This window comes from Typopeltis vanoorti, chromosome 9, assembly GCF_054136105.1.
Source record: "Typopeltis vanoorti isolate ZY-2024b chromosome 9, IOZ_Tvanoo_1.0, whole genome shotgun sequence".
In the NCBI taxonomy this organism is placed as follows: Eukaryota; Metazoa; Arthropoda; class Arachnida; order Uropygi; family Thelyphonidae; genus Typopeltis; species Typopeltis vanoorti.
In genome coordinates this window covers 132,500,761-132,522,227 of record NC_143557.1, presented here as the reverse complement: position 1 = coordinate 132,522,227, position 21,467 = coordinate 132,500,761, and the positions used below count along the sequence as shown (strand labels likewise).

The 21,467-nt window shown below is 33.8% G+C and overlaps 1 protein-coding gene across 1 annotated transcript; it reads left to right on the top strand.

Annotated features, from left to right (window-relative positions):
* The first annotated feature begins 6,308 nt into the window (after positions 1 to 6,308).
* Positions 6,309 to 21,188, top strand: LOC150103579 (uncharacterized). Its single transcript, XM_090398350.1, has 3 exons — positions 6,309 to 6,338; positions 12,708 to 12,823; positions 20,680 to 21,188. Exons 2-3 carry the CDS (start codon positions 12,748 to 12,750, stop codon positions 21,063 to 21,065), a joined length of 462 nt encoding a protein of 153 aa, XP_090254476.1. The 5' UTR covers positions 6,309 to 6,338; positions 12,708 to 12,747; the 3' UTR covers positions 21,066 to 21,188.
* Positions 21,189 to 21,467: the final 279 nt, after the last annotated feature.

Below are 21,467 nucleotides of genomic sequence, written 5' to 3'. Positions count from 1 at the left end.
TTCACTGATATTGCTCATTTAATGGTATTTATTCGCATGGTATTTGAAGATTATTAAAGTAAAGAAGAACTTTTGAAAATTATACCATTATTGGGAAGAACTAGGGGAGAAGACATTTTTTCGGCATTTGATGAATTTGTGAAACTACACAAACTTCTGCTTTTTAAACTTGTGTCTATTACAACTGATGGTGCTCCTGCAATGATAGGTACTAAATCAGGCTTCATTTCATTATGTAAAAACGATGACAAATATCCAGATTTTTTTAACATGTTATTCACCAACAAGTACTGTATAGTAAAAGATTAAACACAAAAGATGTTTTGGATATTACATTTAAAATTGTAAATTCTGTTCGAGGAAAAGCCCTGCAACGGCGGTTATTTAAATTACAGGCACTTGATGATAGGATAAGGAACTTCTGTTGTACAATAATGTTCGCTGGCTCAGCAGAAGTCAATTTTTAGAATATTTCTTGTATTAATTAACGATATAAAAATTTTCTCGATGAAAAAGGAGATATTTATCCACAATTGAGTGATAAAAGATGGTTGTTACACTCATCATTTTTAGTAGATTTCTGTACGAAATTAAGCAATTTAAATTTAGAGTTACAAAGTAGAGATAAAAATTGAATTGACATGTTAAGTTCAATAAAAACTTTCCAACAATACTTACTTTTATTAAAGAAAAATATATGATCGCATATTGAGACATCTACCATATTTATTAAAATTTTTTGAACAAAATCAAGAAATGCTTCGCTATGATTTAAAAAAATTTATTCGCGAAATAGAATTAGTTGAGGAAGAAATAAATTCACGATTTAAAGATTTTAATAAAACTGAAATGACTGTATCTTTTATCAATAATCCATTTCAAGAAAACTTGAACATCACGGAAATTTCAAATAAAATTAGGGGGCTGCTTGATATAAACCAAGCTGAAGTAGAACTTAAGATAATAAACATTCAGAATAGTTTACATTTAAAATCAATAAACAATGAAGTCATTTGGAAGTATGCACATGAAAAATTCCCAATATTAACTGATATTGCGCGAAAAATTCTGTCGTATTTCGGATCGACATACTTGTCGGAATCCGCTTTTTCAAATATGACCGTCATAAAAAATCAATTAAGAAACCCAATTACAAACGATCATTTGGATGATTGGTTGCGATAGGCCCCTTCTTCATATCAACTTCACTATGAAAATATTGCGAGGTTCAAACAATGCCAAATTTCACATGAATTTTTTTTTTTTTTTAATCAACCAGCATTTCCTGTAACTTGTGAGTTGTAATCAATCTGTCGTTTTTTCTAACTTTGGTTTTTCCAAAATAGAGAAATAAATATTTTATTCCAATATATATATATAAAAATATATATATATATATATATATATATATATATATATATAAATATATATATATATATATATATATATATATATATATATATATATATATTTTTTTTTTTTTTTTTGTATTAAAATATTTGTTGTATTAAAATAATTAAAAGGGATAAATAAATTTTTAAATACACAAATGAAGTTTTTAGTTGTGCATTTTTTTTAGTTGTTTATTTGTGCGTAATCAGATATCAGGTTGGGAAACGTGATCTATATAAGAGTAGATCGCAGAATAACTTTTTATAGAAAAGTAGCTCGCGTAGTAAAAAAAAGGTTGAACACCACTGTCATAGTGTATCAATTCCCTTTAACCAACTCGGCCGTAACATTGTTATAAAATATGAGCAAATTGCTAAAACATGACCTTCCTTTAGTAAACCCATGCTATTCCCTGCAGAGTATAGAATGCTTGTCTACCCAATTATAATTAATTTTATTTATAATTACCATTAATTGTAATTATGAAATAACTTATAATTGCTGTGTTATAGTGCTGAGTTTTTAAATTCAAAATATTAATTAGTATTTAGAATTGAGAGATTCATACATATTTATTTATTAACTTATATACTTTGCATATATAAATATTTGGTGTGTTTATGTGATAATAAGTTTTTCGCCGACAAGTTGACATCCTTCTGCCGCTTCCCCTGCTGAGCTGACTTCGTAACACTTAACACAAAACGCAAAGGTTGGTCGATTGGTCTCTTCCCCGGGGCAGAGCTGACTACTACCGGGTGCGTCCCCAGGTGGCGGATCGGGGAACAGCCTTCAGATATGGAGGCTAGCTGCGATATAAGCAGAGCAATCTGGCGAATAAGTAGCCATGGACCAACAGCGACTGAGCTATCAGTGCGTGGGGGAGCAGAAGTGGCAACTCTGTCTCACTTAAAACCTCACAAAGTCCAATGACAACTCGGTGACATGGCGAGTAGTGCCGCCATTAAATAAGTACCTGCTGGGGTTACTGCCCCTGACATTGGGAAGCAGCATTGTCAGTATTGACACAAGGTTGAAGCCAAATGATGACGGAAAAGCTTGTGATCAGAGATTTGCAGATGGCAATATGATTATATTGTGTACATCTGTAATACTGCGGAGCAGAAAGCAAACGGAGAAACTACTGCTCTACCTTATCTCCAGAACAACCACCATGGCGAGCAAACCCTTACAATTGGCCCCAAGTTCCCGGCGTCCCTTAAATGGGACAGGGGTGCGAAGAATCTCCGGGCTCAAAATGGTGTCCACTTTTAAAATTGCAACTTGGAATGTCAGAACTCTGTATGAAGCTGGCAAATTAAGAAATGCCACAAGGGAAATGAAGAGGATGGGCATCCGGATTTTGGGAATTTGCGAGACAAGATGGCCAGGATCTGGAAAGTGTCAACAAGATAATACAACAATGTATTACTCCGGGAATGATGAGAACAAACATCGACATGGTCTAGCTGTAATATAGATGAAGAAATCAATAAATCAGTACTAAATTGGATTCCATTTTCTGAAAGGATAATGCTGTTACAACTTAAGGGAAACCCCGTTAACATAAATATCATCCAAGCTTATGCACCCACAGCTGACAAAAGTGAAGAAGATGTTGAAGAGTTTTATGAACACCTAAAAGAGATTAAAAACCTAACAAAGAAACATGATATAAACATAGTGATGGGTGACTTCAATGCAAACGTAGGAAGAGGGGGTGATGGAGAAATTGTTGGCGAACATGGCTTAGGCACCAGAAATGAACGAGGAGATCGCCTAGTCCATTTCTGTCAGGAAGAAGATCTAACAATAGCAAATACCTGGTTTAAACTTTCACCCAGAAGACTGTACACTTGGAAATCGCCTCAAGATAACCAGCATAACATTGTCCGAAATCAAATTGATTATATACTGATAAATAAAAGATTCCTCAGTAGTATAAAGAGTGCAAAGACTTATCCTGGAGCAGATATCTCATCAAACCACAATCCCATAGTTGCAGAAGTACGTCTTAGATTAAAATCAGCTAAAAAATCACAAAAGAAGAAAAAGAAAATTGATGTAGAAAAACTGAAAGAAAATAAAAGTGTGGAATCTCTTTGGAATAGCTTAAAGAATGCCATCGTAACAACAAGTATTGAAGAAGTAGGTTATGTGAATAATATAAAACAACAGGAATGGATGACAGATGAGATTCTTTCTCTTATTGATACAAGAAGAATGTACAAAAACAAAGACCTAGCCAGGTATACAGAAACACATAACATCATCAAGAAAGAAATAAAAGAAGCCAAGGAAAATTGGATGAAAAATTTATGTACTGAAATTGAACTGCTTCAGAAGAAACATGATAATTTCAATCTGTAATAAGAAAATCAACGAAATTTCCGGAAAACTGAGGAAAAAGCAAATAGTGTCTCTAAGAGACGAAAATGGAAAAATAGTTCTAGAAGAAGAGAATAAAGCACAGATTTGGATAAAATATGTAACAGAACTTTTCAATGATACTAGACAGAAGCCTATAAATATAAAAGATAACATTCAAGGACCAGCAATCATGAAATGCAAAATAGAGCATGCTATACGAACAAGTAAAACAGGAAAAGCCAGTGGACCAGATGGTATGCAAACAGAATTTTTAAAATTAATAGAACCAGATAACATCAAACTTCTTGAAAAACTATTTAATGAAATATATGAAAGTGATGAATTTCCATCAGATTGGCTCAAATTTACATTTATTACTATCCCAAAGAAACCCAAAGCGAATTCCTGTGGTGACTTCCGACTTATTAGTCTAATGAGCCAAACATTAAAAATATTTTTGAAAGTAATTCAGAATCGCATTTATAGAAAAAGTGAAAAAACTCTAATGAAACACAATTCGGCTTTCGGAATGGTTTTGGTACTAGAGAGGCTCTTTTCTGTACCAAATATTGATACAAAAATGCATAGAAAAACAGAAATCTGTCTTTATGTGTTTCATAGATTTTGAAAAAGCATTCGACAAAGTCAGACACACTAACTTAATAGAAGTCCTTCAACAAACAAGGCTAGACGAACAAGACATAAGACTAATAACAAATCTGTATTGGAATCAGTCAGCTACCGTTCAATTAGACAGCATTACCACCAGTGATATTAACATCAAAAGAGGAGTGAGACAAGGATGTGTGCTCTCACCACTCCTGTTCAACATATACGCAGAGGTAATCTTTAAAAAAGCATTGGAAGAATGTCCAGAGGGAATCACAATAAATGGAAAGATTGTTAACGACCTACGATATGCAGATGACACTGTGCTAATTGCAGATAACATTATGGATCTCCAAAAACTCATTGACAGAGTATACATAGAAAGCCAAAGAATGGGAATAAATATAAACATCAACAAGACAAAATACATGCTCATCAGCAAACATCCAGCCTCATCAATGAAACTGACACTCAATGGGAAAAATATTGATCAAGTGTCAAGATATAAATATCTTGGTTGTCGGCTTAATGAACGGTGGGATCCAGAAATAGATATAAAGACAAGGATTGAAGTTGCACGGCAGTCCTTCATGAAAATGAGAACACTATTCTGCAATAAAGACCTAAACATGGAAGTCAGATGCCGAATGCTGAAATGTTACGTGTGGTCTATTCTGCTCTATGGAGTTGAAACATGGACATTGAAGGCGACAACCATCAAGAAAATCGAAGCCTTTGAGATGTGGCTATACAGAAGAATGCTAAAGATATCATGGACAGAAAAAATTACTAATGAAGAGGTCTTAAAATCCATTGACAAAGCTAAACATCTTGTACAAATAATCAAGAAACGAAAAACATCATCTCTTGGCCACATCACGAGAAACAGCAAATACCAACTTCTACAAACTATTTTGGTAGGAAGAATTGATGGCAAAGGAACTAGAGGAAGAAAAAGAATATCATGGTTTGACAACATCAAGACGTGGACAGGAAAGAGCAGTGCATAACTGCTCAGATTAGCACAAGAGCGCAGTTTGTTCGCCAAGATGGTCGCTGACCTTCGATAGAAGATAGCACAATAAGAAGAAGAAGGTCGATTGGTAGAACCTCTGCTACTAATGGCTCGCAAAAAAGTTAAGCAAGTTTGAGCGCGGTTAGTAGTTGAAACCCCGGGGATCAACCGCTCGATGCTGTTAGCACACTCTCCCTCGATGAGTCGTTGGACTTCCTGGAAGTGTCACATAATAATAATAATAAACAACACTAATGAAGGTTGTCGCTTTCGACAACAAAAAATATACAACAGATGGCGCCACTAGTTTCTTCTATTTTCGAAACGTTCGGTTTCTTTTTTGATAGAGGGTGTATTATGTTCGGCATTTTTCTATTTTTTATGATTTTTATATTTAACATATTTTCGATTTTCAAGTTTTTAGTATATTTTATGTTTATATATATTTATTTACTTTCAAAGATCGAGGCGTATTTAAAATACGCTTCACTCGGAATGATTTCCTAAACATGTTCACTGTGTAATGTATCATTTGAGTCAGAATTCAACTTAGTACATCGTACTGTAACTGGAGCCAAATAGTTCAGTTTATATTAATTATCTGATCCGTTCAACTTCTGAATCCCGCCCTCCTCCATTACTCCTACTCCATTTTGTTTGCTATTTTAGATTACATTTAGCAGGCCGCGTGAATGTTGTCTTATTTAAGCGATATAATCTTCGCATGTATATATGTATACACAATGTATACATATATACATGCGACTGTATACATATATACAGTCGTGTTTATTCTTCGTATTTTTTATCATTTCTTTATGCTCTTCGTAAGCACTACATTTTTGATTGGATGCTTCCTGTGCACAAGAGTATTCTGTGGAAAGTGGTTTCGCTTTGGGTTTCGTTAACCATTTTACGTTTGTGTTGCAGACGTGCGGGTTTCTTTTGTCCGGTAAGTGAAAACGTCCTTAATTTTCTGTTATATGTTTTTAAAATAATATGCTTGTAAGGTATTTAATGGATGTTATAGTTGGAACCAAGTTATAAGTTAAAGTATAATCTTGTAAAGTTTAAAAATGTCATACTAGACTTCGCTCGTCTTGTATGATAAATGTGAAAACAGTGCAACCAAAAGTTATCACGTGTAATTTAAAATTAATTATCTCATACTCTTATTATAAAATATAATTAATGCTAATTTGTATGCTACAAAATGAAGGTAGAGTCACAGAACTTATGACATTGTCTACGCATATATTTTTAAGAACTTTTTTTTTTTATTTCCACAAAAAAAATAAAAGAAAGAAAAATCACTGATATATTATTTAAACTAAACCCAATTATTTATGAGTGGCTAAGAGTAAAGTTTAGTTTTCCCCACCTCCACAAGTTACCTAAAGTGAGATAGGGCTAAATGGCCTCATTTACCACCCTTTGGGATATGAAGAGCGTCTTGTATGATAAATATTTCTCTTGATATATATCATATCATATGATATATATATATATATATATATATATATATATATATATATCTATTTATATATATCTAATTATATATATATTTATATATATCTAATTATATATATATATATATATATATAATATGTATATATGTATATACACACACACACACACACACACACACACACACACACACACACATATATATATATATATATATATATATATATATATATATATTTTTTTTTTTTTTTTTTTTGTATTAAAATATTTGTTGTATTAAAATAATTAAAAGGGATAAATAAATTTTTAAATACACAAATGAAGTTTTTAGTTGTGTATTTTTTTTAGTTGTTTATTTGTGCGTAATCAGATATCAGGTTGGGGAACGTGATCTATATAAGAGAGTAGATCGCCGAATAACTTTTATAGAAAAGTAGCTCGCGTAGTAAAAAAAAAGTTAACACCACTGTCATAGTGTATCAATTCCCTTTAACCAACTCGACCGTAACATTGTTATAAAATATGAACAAATTGCTAAAACATGACCTTCCTTTAGTAAACCCATGCTATTCCCTGCAGAGTATAGAATGCTCGTCTACCCAATTATAATTAATTTTATTTATAATTACCATTAATTGTAATTATGAAATAACTTATAATTGCTGTGTTATAGTGCTGAGTCTTTAAATTCAAAATATTAATTAGTATTTAGAATTGAGAGATTCATACATATTTATTTATTAACTTATATACTTTGCATATATAAATATTTGGTGTGTTTATGTGATAATAAGTTTTTCGCCGACAAGTTGACATCCTTCTGCGGCTTCCCCTGCTGAGCTGACTTCGTAACACTTAACACAAAACGCAAAAGTTGGTCGATTGGTAGAACCTCTGCTACTAATTATTATTATTATTATTATTATTATTATTATTATCATTATTCTTATTATTATTTCGGGAGACTCCAGGAGTCCTTAGACTCATCGAGGGAGGCCCTAAACATCATGTCCACACAACTATGCGATTACATTCTCACATTATCTATCATACCTTGTCTTGAACTCGTTCACCGTCATAGCACCCACAACAGACTCTGGCAGCTTATTCCACTCATTTACCACTCTAAAAGTAAAGAACCCAGCTCTAACACCCCTGCTAACCACGCTCTTGCCCAGCTTCCATAGGTGTCCCCTAGTTCTCCCACCACCAGTCCTGATCTCAAAAATATCCTCTGAATTAATCCTATAGAATCCCTTTAGCAATTTGAATGTCTCAATCATATCTCCCCTCCTCCGCCTATGAACTAGTTTCTGCAACCCACAAATCTTCAACCTGTTCTCGTAAGGTTCATTCCATAGACCTGTTATCATCTTAGTCACTCGCCTCTGGATCCTCTCCACCTCCTCCCCATCAAGAAGGAACTGAGGTGACCAAATCTGGGCACAGTAGTCGAGATGAGGTCTTACTAATGGCTTGCAAAAAAGTTAAGCAAGTTTGAGCGCGGTTAGTAGTTGAAACCCCGGGGATCAACCGCTCGATGCTGTTAGCACACTCTCCCTCGATGAGTCGTTGGACTCCCTGGAAGTGTCACATAATAATAATAATAAACAACACTAATGAAGGTTGTCGCTTTCGACAACAAAAAATATACAACAGATGGCGCCACTAGTTTCTTCTATTTTCGAAAAGTTCGGTTTCTTTTTTGATAGAGGGTGTATTATGTTCGGCATTTTTCTATTTTAGCATATTTTCGATTTTCAAGTTTTAAGTATATTTTATGTTTATATATATTCATTTACTTTCAAAGATTGAGGCGTATTTAAAATACGCATCACTCGGAATGATTTCCTAAACATGTTCACTGTCTAATGTATCATTTGAGTCAGAATTCAACTTAGTACATTGTACTGTAACTGGAGCCAAATAGTTCAGTTTATATTAATTATCTGTTCCGTTCAGCTTCTGAATTACCCCCCCCCCCCCGCCTCCATTACTCCTACTCCATTTTGTTTGCTATTTTAGATTACATTTTGATTGGATGCTTCCTGTGCACAAGAGTATCCTCTGCAAAGTGGTTTCGCTTTGGGTTTCGTTAACCATTTTACGTTTGTGTTGTCGACGTGCGGGCTTCTTTTGTCCGGTAAGTGAAAACGTCTTTAATTTTCTGTTATATGTTTTTTAAATAATATGCTTGTAAGGTATTTATGGATGTTATAGTTGGAACCAAGTTATAAGTTAAAGTATAATCTTGTAAAGTTTAAAAATGTCATACTAGACTTCGCTCGTCTTGTATGATAAATGTGAAAACAGTGCAACCAAAAGTTATCACGTGTAATTTAAAATTAATTATCTCATACTGTTATTATAAAATATAATTAATGCTAATTTGTATGCTACAAAATGAAGGTAGAGTCACAGAACTTATGACATTGTCTACGCATATATTTTTAAGAACTTTTTTTTTTTTTATTTCCACAAAAAAAATTAAAGAAAGAAAAATCACTGATATATTATTTAAACTAAACCCAATTATTTATGAGTGGCTAAGAGTAAAGTTTAGTTTTCCCCACCTCCACAAGTTACCTAAAGTGAGATAGGGCTAAATGGCCTCGTTTACCACCTTTTGGGAAATAAAGAGCGTCTTGTATGATAAATATTTCTCTTGATATATATGATATATCAAGATGATATATCATATCATATGATATATATATATATATATATATATATATATATATATATATATATATATATATATATATATATATATATATATATATATATATATATATATATATATATATAATATGTATATGTATATGAGAGAAAAAAACATGACATGGTATATTTGAAAAGATACTGCTAGTTTACTAGTTTCGTTGAATCGATCAACATCTTCAGGTATCACAATCAAAGAAATATATAAAGAATTACAGAGACTTAAAATTGTAATAACAGAACAAGCACAAAAAGACTAGCGTGTTTGAAAACAAAATGCGAGCTTGAGTTCCAAACAAACGTAGCCTACGCCCTGACGCGAGTGCGCCAATACTGAACAGAGGCAACGTGTGCGTCAGAGAGATTGAAACTTAGGCTGTTGTTGATATGGGAAGAATCTAGATAAATTTCTCTGGATTCGACAATCTTTCTCTGGAGTTCATCATAGCACACATCGATGTTAGAATTTTGAGTCCAGTTCACAATGTGTTGGCGGCCTTCGTCTGAGTTAACTGAAAAGAGAACGTGGCTAGAGAGAGCGCTGACTCTAGTCCTGATATAGGAGATATCTCTACGGTGTTCTTCCAAACGTAGAAGGATGGATTTAGCAGTCTGTCCATAGTATGGCTTTCCACAATCACATGAAATCTTGTACACTCCTGGAAACTGAGTTGGAAGATGTTTCTTTTTAGGTTTGCTAAGTATTGAACGAAGTTTTGGAAGCGTAGTGAAGCTAGTTTTGAAGTTAAACTTCTTGAGAATCTTTGCCAGTTTTGGTGAAAGAGAGCTGATGTAAGGCAAAGAGATGAGGGCTCTTGGGGCAGAGGGATCTTCAGAAGTAGTTGAGTGACTGGGGGAAAGAAATTTGTCAATTTTCTTAGGAGAGAAACCATTATTAATAAAAGTTTTTTTTAAGAAAAAGGAGTCGATTTTCAATTTCTGTTTCTTCTGTAAGTAAAGATTTTGCTCGTTGAGTTAAGGTGGAAATAATACCAAATTTTTGTGGGGGATAGTGATGGGAGGAAACATGAAGATATGTATCAGTATGAGTAGGCTTTCTAAAAATTGAGATTTTAATACTCTCAGCACATCTGGTAAGTTTCAGGTCTAAAAAGGGGAGGCAGTCATCGGATTCCAGTTCGAAGGTAAACGAGATTTTTTCATGACACTTGTTTAGGTGGTCTAAAAATAAATTGAGGTTGTTGACACCATCTTCCCAGATGAGGAAAATATCACCAATATAGCGATACCAGAATTTTGGTTTAAGATGGAAGGAGTTAATAGCTTTTTCTTCAAAATCATTGAGAAATATATCTGTGAGAATTGGAGAGAGTGGGCTGCCCATGGGCAGAAAGTAAATCTTATTGTCATATTTGAAGTATCCTGACTTTATGCAATGGGAGAGTAGAGCAAAGAGTTTTTTTTTATAATTTGTTCTTGAGAAGATCGAGGACTTCTTGAGCAGGTACATTTGTAAAGAGTAAACAATATCGAAACTGGCCATTAAATTTTTTTTTTAAGTTTGATATCCTTGATTTTAGAAACAAAATTACAATTAAGTCTCTGTAATTCTTTATATATTTCTTTGATTGTGATACCTGAAGATGTTGATCAATTCACCGAAACTAGTAAACTAGTAGTATCTTTTCAAATATCTCATGTCATCTTTTTATCTCTCGGTATCAGTCATTAAAGCTTTTTCATAATATTCCAACCGAGTAAAAATGAATTCTGCAAATATATATATATATATATATATCATATGAGATATAATTAATTTTTTAACTTGGGGATACTGTATATTAGGGTTACCAAGTAATTTTATAAGCTTGGTTATTTAACTCCTAATCCCATTTACTTGGTAACCCTAATATACAGTATCCCCAAGTTAAAAAATTAATTACATCTATATCTCCTCCAGAGATTCTTATTAAAAATTAAAACACCTTGCAGCAACTTCTATAGGTAAAGTTGATAAGGCTCTGTATTACTAAAACCTTGGTATTTAGGGTCTAGCTACTCACTGAGGAGACCTCAAAAAAAAGGTTGAAACCAGTCTGGGTAGTACCCCACTCGTAATGTATTGCAGTATACATCTTTTGGTGAGATGTGCTTTACATTATGGGAAAATACTAAGAATAGTGATCAGAGCTTTACCCACCTTTATTGCAGTATACATCATTTAGTGAGATGTGCTTTACATTATGGGAAAATACTAAGAATAGTGATCAGAGCTTTACCCACCTTTACAATGAGTTGCCCTGGTGTTGCACTACCTTTAGACTTGAACTATGTTTCAGGCGCAAACTTAATTGTTTGCATACTTGGGATTAGAAATTAAATAACCAAGCTTATAAAATTACTTGGTAACCCTAACATATGAGATATATATATATATATATCATATGAGATATATATATATATATATCATATGAGATATATATATATATATAATATATATATATATATATATATATATTCATATTTATGTATACTGACTATAACCAAGACTAGAATAACAATTAAATTTATGCAAAACGCAACATGTTTCATCGGATTGTCCGACTTCTTCAGGTGTGGGAACATAGAAAGCAAGTAAATATATATATATATTATATATATATATATATGATATATATTTATCATACAATATTTAGTGGGGAACATTTTTTTCCCTATTTTAAACATACATTTAAAATTTTTTTTAAAATTTTGCATGCAAATATATTTCCAAATTAAACCAGTTATGAAACAAATGTGAATAAATCTTATGCCTCTGTGAATTCATATAAGATTATGACCTCCATAAGTCATAAGATTTATGGAGGTCAGAAAAAAAGATAATAAAGGAGCAACGTGAATTAAACCTGAAGAGAAATATTATCAAACCAAATCACTAATTTCAAAGCGAAGTAAGACTTGTACTTTAGTGAGCCACCTCCAGCAATGATCTATTTCTTTCATCAGTAATTTTTATTTAATTATTTATTTGTTTTTATTTCATTTATCAATGAATAAAAAAAATTAATAGTATAACCTCATCCGATATTTCGGATGCAGTTATTATAGGATTCTGTATCAATACATTTCCTCCTTTAGATTTGAAAATATAACTAATTTTATACTTTTTCAGGAAAAATCATTTCATAGCTGTATTTCCTTCACTGCCAACAATGAGATCTTGCATATACATCCACATTATAACTTCTTTAGTATTCGTTGCCTCTCCCTGCAGTGGCGATAACTATGGTAAGTGCGATTTTAGTCAGTCATCCAGTATTAAGAACAACACCAGTTTTAAGACACCATAAGGGTAAGTTTCATTCATGATATTGAAAATATAGAGTTCATAGTTCGTAAAGATGTGAAGAAATGACTGCAAGAACTGAATAAACCATGAATAATTCCTAATCATATATTTAACTGTAATTATTCATTTATTACAGCATAATTAATCATGATGACTAATTTATTAAATATAATTAATAATTTATAAAATAATATTATGGCTCAATATTTATTGTAATTATCTGTAATAGTACTACTACATTTCTTGCAGTGAAAGACTCATTGAGGGAGAAGTTTCTATATCATCACATACTACAACACAGTAGTGCACTCAGAATTTAATCTTGGGGGGGGGGGGCACTCAAGATTTTATCTTGCGGGGTGAATTGAGTCGACAATTTGAGAATACACACTACGCGTTGCACACGACCTGACTGAGCATCTGCAGTGATCGCCAGTACATGAAACCCATGATCTCCTCTGACCTGGCTCAGGCAAACAAAGTAGTCCCTTGTTCATCTTGCATTCACAGCAGCCATGATTCCTGAGAGCTATAGGGTATTTCCACCTCATGTGACTGTTAATTCATAAGTAGTATAGAAATAGCAGACACAACACAACATAAATAAAAAAATGAATTTTAATAAGGAAAAGATTTTTGGAAAATTTTCTAGTTTTTTTTTCCTTTTTCTTCCTTTTTTTTTTTTTTTTTGGTTGGGGCCTCCCTCCCCTGGGTGTGCCACCGCTACAACAGAAGAGTCTTGACACACACAGAAGGTGGAGTTGTGGGGAAATTCACTCACTTTCCATGTAATAACAATAATAATAATGACTTCTCATTCTCTTATTTACTACTCCCTTGCATAATTTCCAGGGATGGCCCTTTAATCTATCCTACTATCTACATCCAGCAGTTCTGAAATTATTTTTGTCAACTGCCTTTACACCCTTTCGAAAGTCTCTTCATTTTCTAGAAATCCCGATGACCAGACCTGAGAACAATCTAGATGTGGTCTGATCAGCCTAAAAAATGGAACCACTACTGTTCTATCACTAATCAGTGCTCTTCTTAGTACTGCAATAATCCTCCAAGTTTTCTTTACCACATTTGCTATATGTGCCTTGAATTTCAAATTTCTATCCATCAACAGCACCCCCAGGATCCTGTGCTCCCTTCACACCAATGCAGCTTGCTATCCATGGTTCCTGAAGTAAGCAGTATCGATTTGACATTATTAAGTATACACACAAAATGTTAAATTGATATCTCACAATCAATTTTCCATCTTATTCAAACCATCCTGAAGATCTAGCTCATCAACTGTATCTGATTATGTTTCCTAGCTTCACATCATCCACAAAAAATGGATGACGCATTACAAGGAGCACATGGTATAGAGAAAAGTGATTTTATTCCAAAATTTTGATGATATTGTTTATCATTATTGGTAACATTTTCCCTGTATTATGACTGTGTGCATGTGTATGAGCCTAAAAGTATTGCAAGAGCTTGATGCAAGCACAGCAGTATTTTTTTATATGTATTTTAATCACACCCTTGAAAGTTATAAACATATTGTACACAAATACTATGGCTGACCAAAGAATTTTTTTTATATTTTAAATTAAATTTATATAATTTAGATCTTAGCACATGTCAGAGGAATGTGCTAAAGAATTAACCATGCCAGTGGCATAGCTCAACCAATGGTGGCTCATGGCTTGAAATCATGGGGGTGCTGCAACTTTCATTTCAGTGTATATACGTGTTTGGATAAAATATCAAAATTATGGTAAAAAAAAAATAATAAAATAAAGATGAAAAAATATTGTTTATTATACATAAAATAATACAGTTTGGTATAATTCAAAATTACAGTACTTAAAAATAAAATATATTCTTGTTTTGTTTCATGAAAAAATATTGTTTATTGTTGATAAAATTATACAGTTTGGTATAATTCAAAATTACTTAAAAATAAATCCATTATCATAACTCCAATAATGTTCTAAAATAAAAACTATAATTATGTCTTTAATATAATGTCCAAATATTTAAATAGACAGAGTAAACACGATAAACACTATGAACACTCTACTATTAGTGCATATAAACAACAGTGGAATTGCACAATGGACAGTGCCGCATTACGCTAATAGCTTGCATCTCACTATGAAGTGCATATTGCTACGCTTGCGTGCATAGCAATATCGCACTGTGGTAAACACAGTGCTCTACTATCCTTCACCCTCCTAAGTGCTACAAGATGGATTTTTATACAAAATAAGAGAATTGTATGTGATTGGTGATGATAAAATTAAATATTATAAGCAAATATAAATATATTTATATAGCGAGAAAAGTTGGAGGTGCTGCAGTTCTCAGTGCCTATGCATGAGCCGCCCCTGGTCTCAACATAAATGTGATTCTTAATAGGTGAAGGAGGGTAAGATAATTCTAATATATAAGTTTTGCACTAAAACTGATGAAACCAATTATAGACTACTATGTAATTTTGGAGTAGTTCTCAACGTATTAGAGAGGCTGGTGAGAAATCACATCAGAAGTGGATAGACAACACTTGAATGTATTATAGAGATCAGTGTGGATTTGTTAATGGTAGATCTTATTTACAAATCTACTCACAGTTTAGAATACAGTGATTGAATAGTTGGATAGAGGAATAGATACTGCCTCACATAGACATTTTGAAAGGCATTTGACAGAAATCCAACCTGGAGGTTATTATTATTATTATTAACTCCAGACCTCTAAGGAGTGAAAGGATTCAGCACTGAAGTACACACTGTTTCACAAATCTCATCAAACTATGCTTTAATCTCATTCCACATGTCTGCATTTACCATACTCAAGGAATACATTCCACCGACCAACCATTCTCCATGAAAAAAATCCATTCCTTGCTCACGTCCTCCTTATATAGTTTTCAGTAATGGCCTTTTGTTCTACCCCATTCTTCCATTCTGTGAAAAATTCCTTACACATTAACCTGGTAATAATCCTTACCAAAGCAAAGGATGGGAAAAGGGAGAATAATGTGAGGTCTAGGTTGTTTTCAGAGTATATAGTGCATGAATGGAATAAGCTGCCAGTGGACATTATAAATGCATCTTTGGTGAATGTTTTAAGGATAGGTATGATAGTACGTGGAATGACGCCTTCTGGAGCTCTCCCTCAGTGAGTCAGTAATTCATTATATGTGAGGTATAATGTTGCTGGTCTGGTTGGCCGAGTGGTCAGCATATCTGCTCTCCAGCCAAAAGGCTGCAGGTTTGAATCCCACCATGGGCATGGATGCTTGTGATTCTCTGTGAAAATAATAGTGGTGATGTGGAAACAGACTTGGGAGATGGCTAAAGGTGTGGAATTTACAATTAAGACAGGGTACATGTGGAATTATCATGTTGGTAAGTATGGCAAGCTTAGGAGTTTGATTGGTTCAGTGCCATGGCATATAAAACTGCAAGGGCTGGATGTTGATAGTGCATTGAGGCAGTTAAGAAGTGTTTGCTTGAGGCAATGGCTGACTCTATACCTAGATTCCGAATAACAAATCAAGTAGGGGTTAAATGGAACATTTAACACGAAATTTCAAAAAGAAACAATTACGGAAGAAATTTAAGGAGAAAGATGACCGGCAGGCACATGAATGGTATAAAGTGAGGGGGCCAGAAGGGTAAGGAACGTGGTAAGAAAAGTAAAAGCAGATTATGAAAGAACATTAGCCATGCATGCTAAAGAGAATCCCAAACAGTTTTTTCGATATGTGGCAAGTAAAAGAAAAAATGTATATGGCAGAATGATTTTAAAGAATGCCGATGATAGATAGGTAACCGAATCAGTTGATATAGTTGAATTACTGAGGGAGCACTTTACAAGAGTATATCATCCAGGTGGTGACATTGCAGGAATGAATGAACCAATAGCTTATACGGGAATTGTGGTGAATGAAGTGGAAGTGAATAGTCTATTACAAAACCTCAATGTCAATACATCTGTGGGATTGAAGGTATACCAGTTCGTGTCGTTCGTATGTGAAGCGGCTAAAGAATTGTCAGTGCCCTCGACCATTTTGTTTAATTTAAGTCTCGGGACTGAGTTAGTCCTGAGGGGGGGAGGAATAGTTCCACTGCATAAGGAGGTTCCAAGACTGCTGTTGTAAATTACCAAACAATCAGGAATCGTTGTCAAGGTCTTGGAGAAATTAATCAAGAGAAAAATACAGAATTGGATAGATGAAAATAGGATGCTGTATGGGGGACAGCATGGTTTTGTGAAGGGTTGATCATGCCTCAGTAACTTGCTCACATTTTATAACACAGTGACGGCTGAACTGGATAAGGGTAATGGGTTTACAGTGATTCTACTGGACCTTGCTAAGGCCTTTGAGAGGATATCACATGGAATTCTAATAAGTAAACTGCAGCATATGGGGAATGGATATAGGGTTGGTGATATGAATAGGAGGGTGGTTGGTGGAGAGATATCAGAGAGTGGTTTATTCAGGAGTATAGTCCAAAAGATGGCCTATGACTAGTGGTGTAGTGCAGGGTTCTGTTCTTGGATCACTACTTTTCAATTTGTTCATCAATGATATAGGAAAGGATTTGAGAGGAAGTGTTCATTTGTTTGCTGATGATGCAAAGTTGGGTAGAGCAATTTTGAGTGCACAAGATGTCAAAATTTTGCAAGATGATTTGGATAGTGTGGAGGACTGGGCTAAGGAGAATGGACGTCATTTTAATGTGGCAAAGTGTAAGGTTATGCATTTTGGGATGAAAAGATTTGCAGCAGTATATCACGTTGGTCGAACTGTACTCCAGGAGATTGATGAGGCCAGGGATTTGGGAGTGTTGTTGAATAGGGAGTCGAAGTTTAGGCAGCACATCTCAAAAGTGGCTAAATCAGCTCATCAAATCACTTGGTTGCTGAAAAATACTTTAACAAGCAGAGACAAACAGGTTATTGTTCCTCTGTATCCAGTCTTTATAAGACCCCATCTAGACTACTGTGCCCAGATATGAGTGCCAGGGTTTCTTCTTGATCAGGAGGAGGTAGAGAGGATCCAGAGGCAAGCGACCAAGATGATAGCAGGTCTGTGGAATGAACCTTATGAAAACAGGTTGAAGATTTGTGGGTTGCAGAAATTGGTTGATAGGCAGAAAAGGGGAGATATCATTGAGACATTGAAATTACTGAAGGGTTTCTATAAGATTAATTCAGAAGATATTTTTGAGAATAGGACTGGTGGTGGGAGGATTAGGTGCCATCCATGGAAGCTGGGCAAGAGTGTGGTTAGCAAGGGTGTTAGAGCTAGGTTTTTTACTTGGAGAGTGATGAATGAGTGCAATAGGCTGCCAGAGTCTGTTGTGGGTGCCATGACTGTGAATGAGTTCAAGGCGAGGTATGATAGATACTGTGAATGTTGAATAGTTGTTCTTGACATGATGTTAAGGCCTCCCTCGATGAGTCTGTCGATTCCTTGGAGTTGCCCGTAATAATAATATAGGATATTTCTGTTTTTTTGTCCAAGTATAGGTATAGCTTTCATGGGTTAATTGTTTTTTTTTTTTCTCTTCATATCTTTAAAATGTTCTGACATGCAGAACTCTTCAGAAACTAGAGGAAGATGAGGAGATTTTGGAGGGTTCAAAAATCATGGGATTTTGTACAATGAGATGAAGACCAAATTCATGTCATAATTTCAAAGTATCTGAAGAATTCTCTTATGTTATGTATGTAAAGTAGAATATCAATGCCTCTAGTCTTGTTTATTGACTGATATCTTGGGGGAGATTAAAATCTTGTTGGTTGTGTGTTTATATACATTAAGAAAAAGGATATGGGTAAGGTAATGAATCTCTTTATTTTTCTCCTATATGTTGTTCAAGATGTTATATGCTCTGCATTAATGTTTTGATTCTTTCCAGTATTTCTTTATCCTTTTGAAAACCAGGCGAACAAATGTGTACACAATTAACTGTCCCAGATCCCTTATCTCCTCTGCCTTCCCTCTCTCACAGGAATCCTTATATGGCTGGCAACCACCTAAGTGATCATTTCATTGTCACTTTCACAAACTACAAGATTGGTGATTTATAATAATATATTGTGATGAGCTGTTCAAATCCAAGATCCTTGACCCTCATCATGTATCCTCTGTTACATGGTAGGCCTAAGATAGCCATCTCTTAAAAACTCCAGAAATTCATTCTCTTTGCCCCTGGGTGCTGTCTCTCTTCATTTCAATGTATCCTGCCATAATTAATACATCCATAATGATCACCCTTTTTTATTTGTCAGCCTTTACACATTCTTCTCATTGCTCTCAACATAACCATTTCTATAGCAACATGCAATTAAAATTTCATCCTGTCCACCTCTAAACGATAAAAACCACTGCCACTATTTGCTCCTTTTGCAATAATATGCAAAATGATCTGAACTGACAGTAATAATAACAAACTGGTTGGATTTTAATAAAAGTTGGTATTTAGGAACTCCATTAATATTTCAGGAATCATTTTAATTTTAATTCCAATCAGGGCATAAGCAAAACAAAACTACATCTATACTATACTAGACAATTGGCCAAAAAAAGGGGGAAAAAAATGAAAAGCTGGTTCGAAGTTTCATGTTTTACCTATTCAATAAGCTCTAAATTAAATGTGCTGTCACTGACATTGTGATGATAATAGTTCTTGTGAAACAATAAAGATATACATTGATAAACGTATAGAGCTTGCTGATGAGATGTATGTATCTGTTATTTAGTTATTACTCAGTTCATCATTGCGACCGATAATTTAATTTGCCTTTCCTTATATTTTTGTTCTCAAGACTGATTCATTAATATTTTATCTACTATAATTTAAAAACAATTGAAATGATTTTAATTGTTTCTAGGTGGATGAGATTTCAAATTTGAAGTTGTTTCAGTTTTCAGTTCTGTTGAATCATTTTAATGGATAATTTGGGGAAAATAAAATTATGTCTATGATTACTCATATCCAAAATAGCTCTCTGTGTAGTTGTTATGATAAAGACATGCCATTTCGTTGTCTGCTATATATATATATATATATATTTTTTTTTTAAATCTTACATACTCAATATGATTGCAAGAGATTTAAGCTTTCCTTAAAAAGCAGTTACTGGTTTCAATTTTTTTTAATCAATAGAGTTCAATTTACTTATAATAGACTAAGAATTGGATAATTCATCAGTTCTGTGATCACTCTACATGGATTTCATGTTTTCTCCTTTGAATTTTCTAGATGCAAGCAACTTCACGAACAATATTTAATAAGAAAGTCAATTTTGACATTGTTTTCATGTAAAACCAACATAAAATTATTTAACACTGAAGGACATGAATGTATTAGTCTACTTTGGTATTCCAGATAACAGAATTTGTTTCTATTCAAAAATTACTGCTTAACTTAATTCTGTGTTATTTAAAGAACACACACACTGGATGGTCACTGCAACCTTTCACTCAGAATGCACTGTGCAGATCACTGTTCTATAGAATCATTATTATTTTTAAGCTATCCATTTTATTACTATAGTGTTTTGAAGAATTAAGTTGGAAGTAGCTATGAATAACTTTCTTCTGTATAAGTTCATTATGCTTTAATTGGAGGAATATTTTTATGAAATTGAGTAAAAACAGTTACCTTTCAACATCTTAGAAACATACCAATTTACTTTTTTTTTACTTAAAAAAATTCTAATGTCTCCTTTTACACATAATTGGAACATCCTAAGAATGATCCTTCCGCTTTCTGTTTAGATAATCCAGACTACAATGTGCGATTCGAAGTACACACTGTGGAGAGTGTGTCATTGAGCACTGGGGTGATTGTCGGCATTGTATGTGGAGCACTCGTGTTGTTGCTTCTACTGATCCTCATCTGTCGGGCATGTTGTCGAAACTGCCGAAAACAGACACGACCAGGATACATTATGGCACCTGTACCACCACCTGCTGGTTCCCACACAACAAACATCAACATACAGCAGCCATTGCCATCTTATCCCACCCCACAGCCTACTGCACAGTTTCCCAGTATGGGTCTTCCAAGACATGAGATGGTGAATCCACTGTACTCCGACATGCATGAACCACCTTCTTATTCTGATCATCTTGCGAACTATCCTAAATCACAAATAGTATGAAAAATGTATATAAAAGATTTCATTGTTGATGTTATATTTTCATAATAAACATGTATCACTGCATTTGTTATACAAATATTTTCTAAAATGACTTTTTGTTGAAATAAATAATTACCCCAGTTGTTTTGAGAATTCTTTTTTAGTTTTACATAGGGCTGTAAAGGTAAGCGACCACTTAAAGACCTTCAAAAACTCATGTGTTGAGGCTTAAGTGCTGAAGGACATCATGGTGGAGGTTTAATGGAATATTTACAGCACTAGGAAAGGATTAAAAAATAATTTTAATGCTTTCAATATTTTATCTTGGTCACTGAGACATCTTTAGGGATTACAAATAACTTGGAACACACTCAACTACAACACGATAATAAGTGAAACATATGGGTGACTTTAAAGTCCTAT

Coding starts and splice junctions, on each gene's coding strand:
- LOC150103579 (XM_090398350.1), top strand. CDS start 12,748: ATGAGATCTTGCATATACATCCACATTATAACTTCTTTAGTATTCGTT. Junction 12,824..20,679: donor CTGCAGTGGCGATAACTATG/GTAAGTGCGATT, acceptor CTTTCTGTTTAG/ATAATCCAGACTACAATGTG.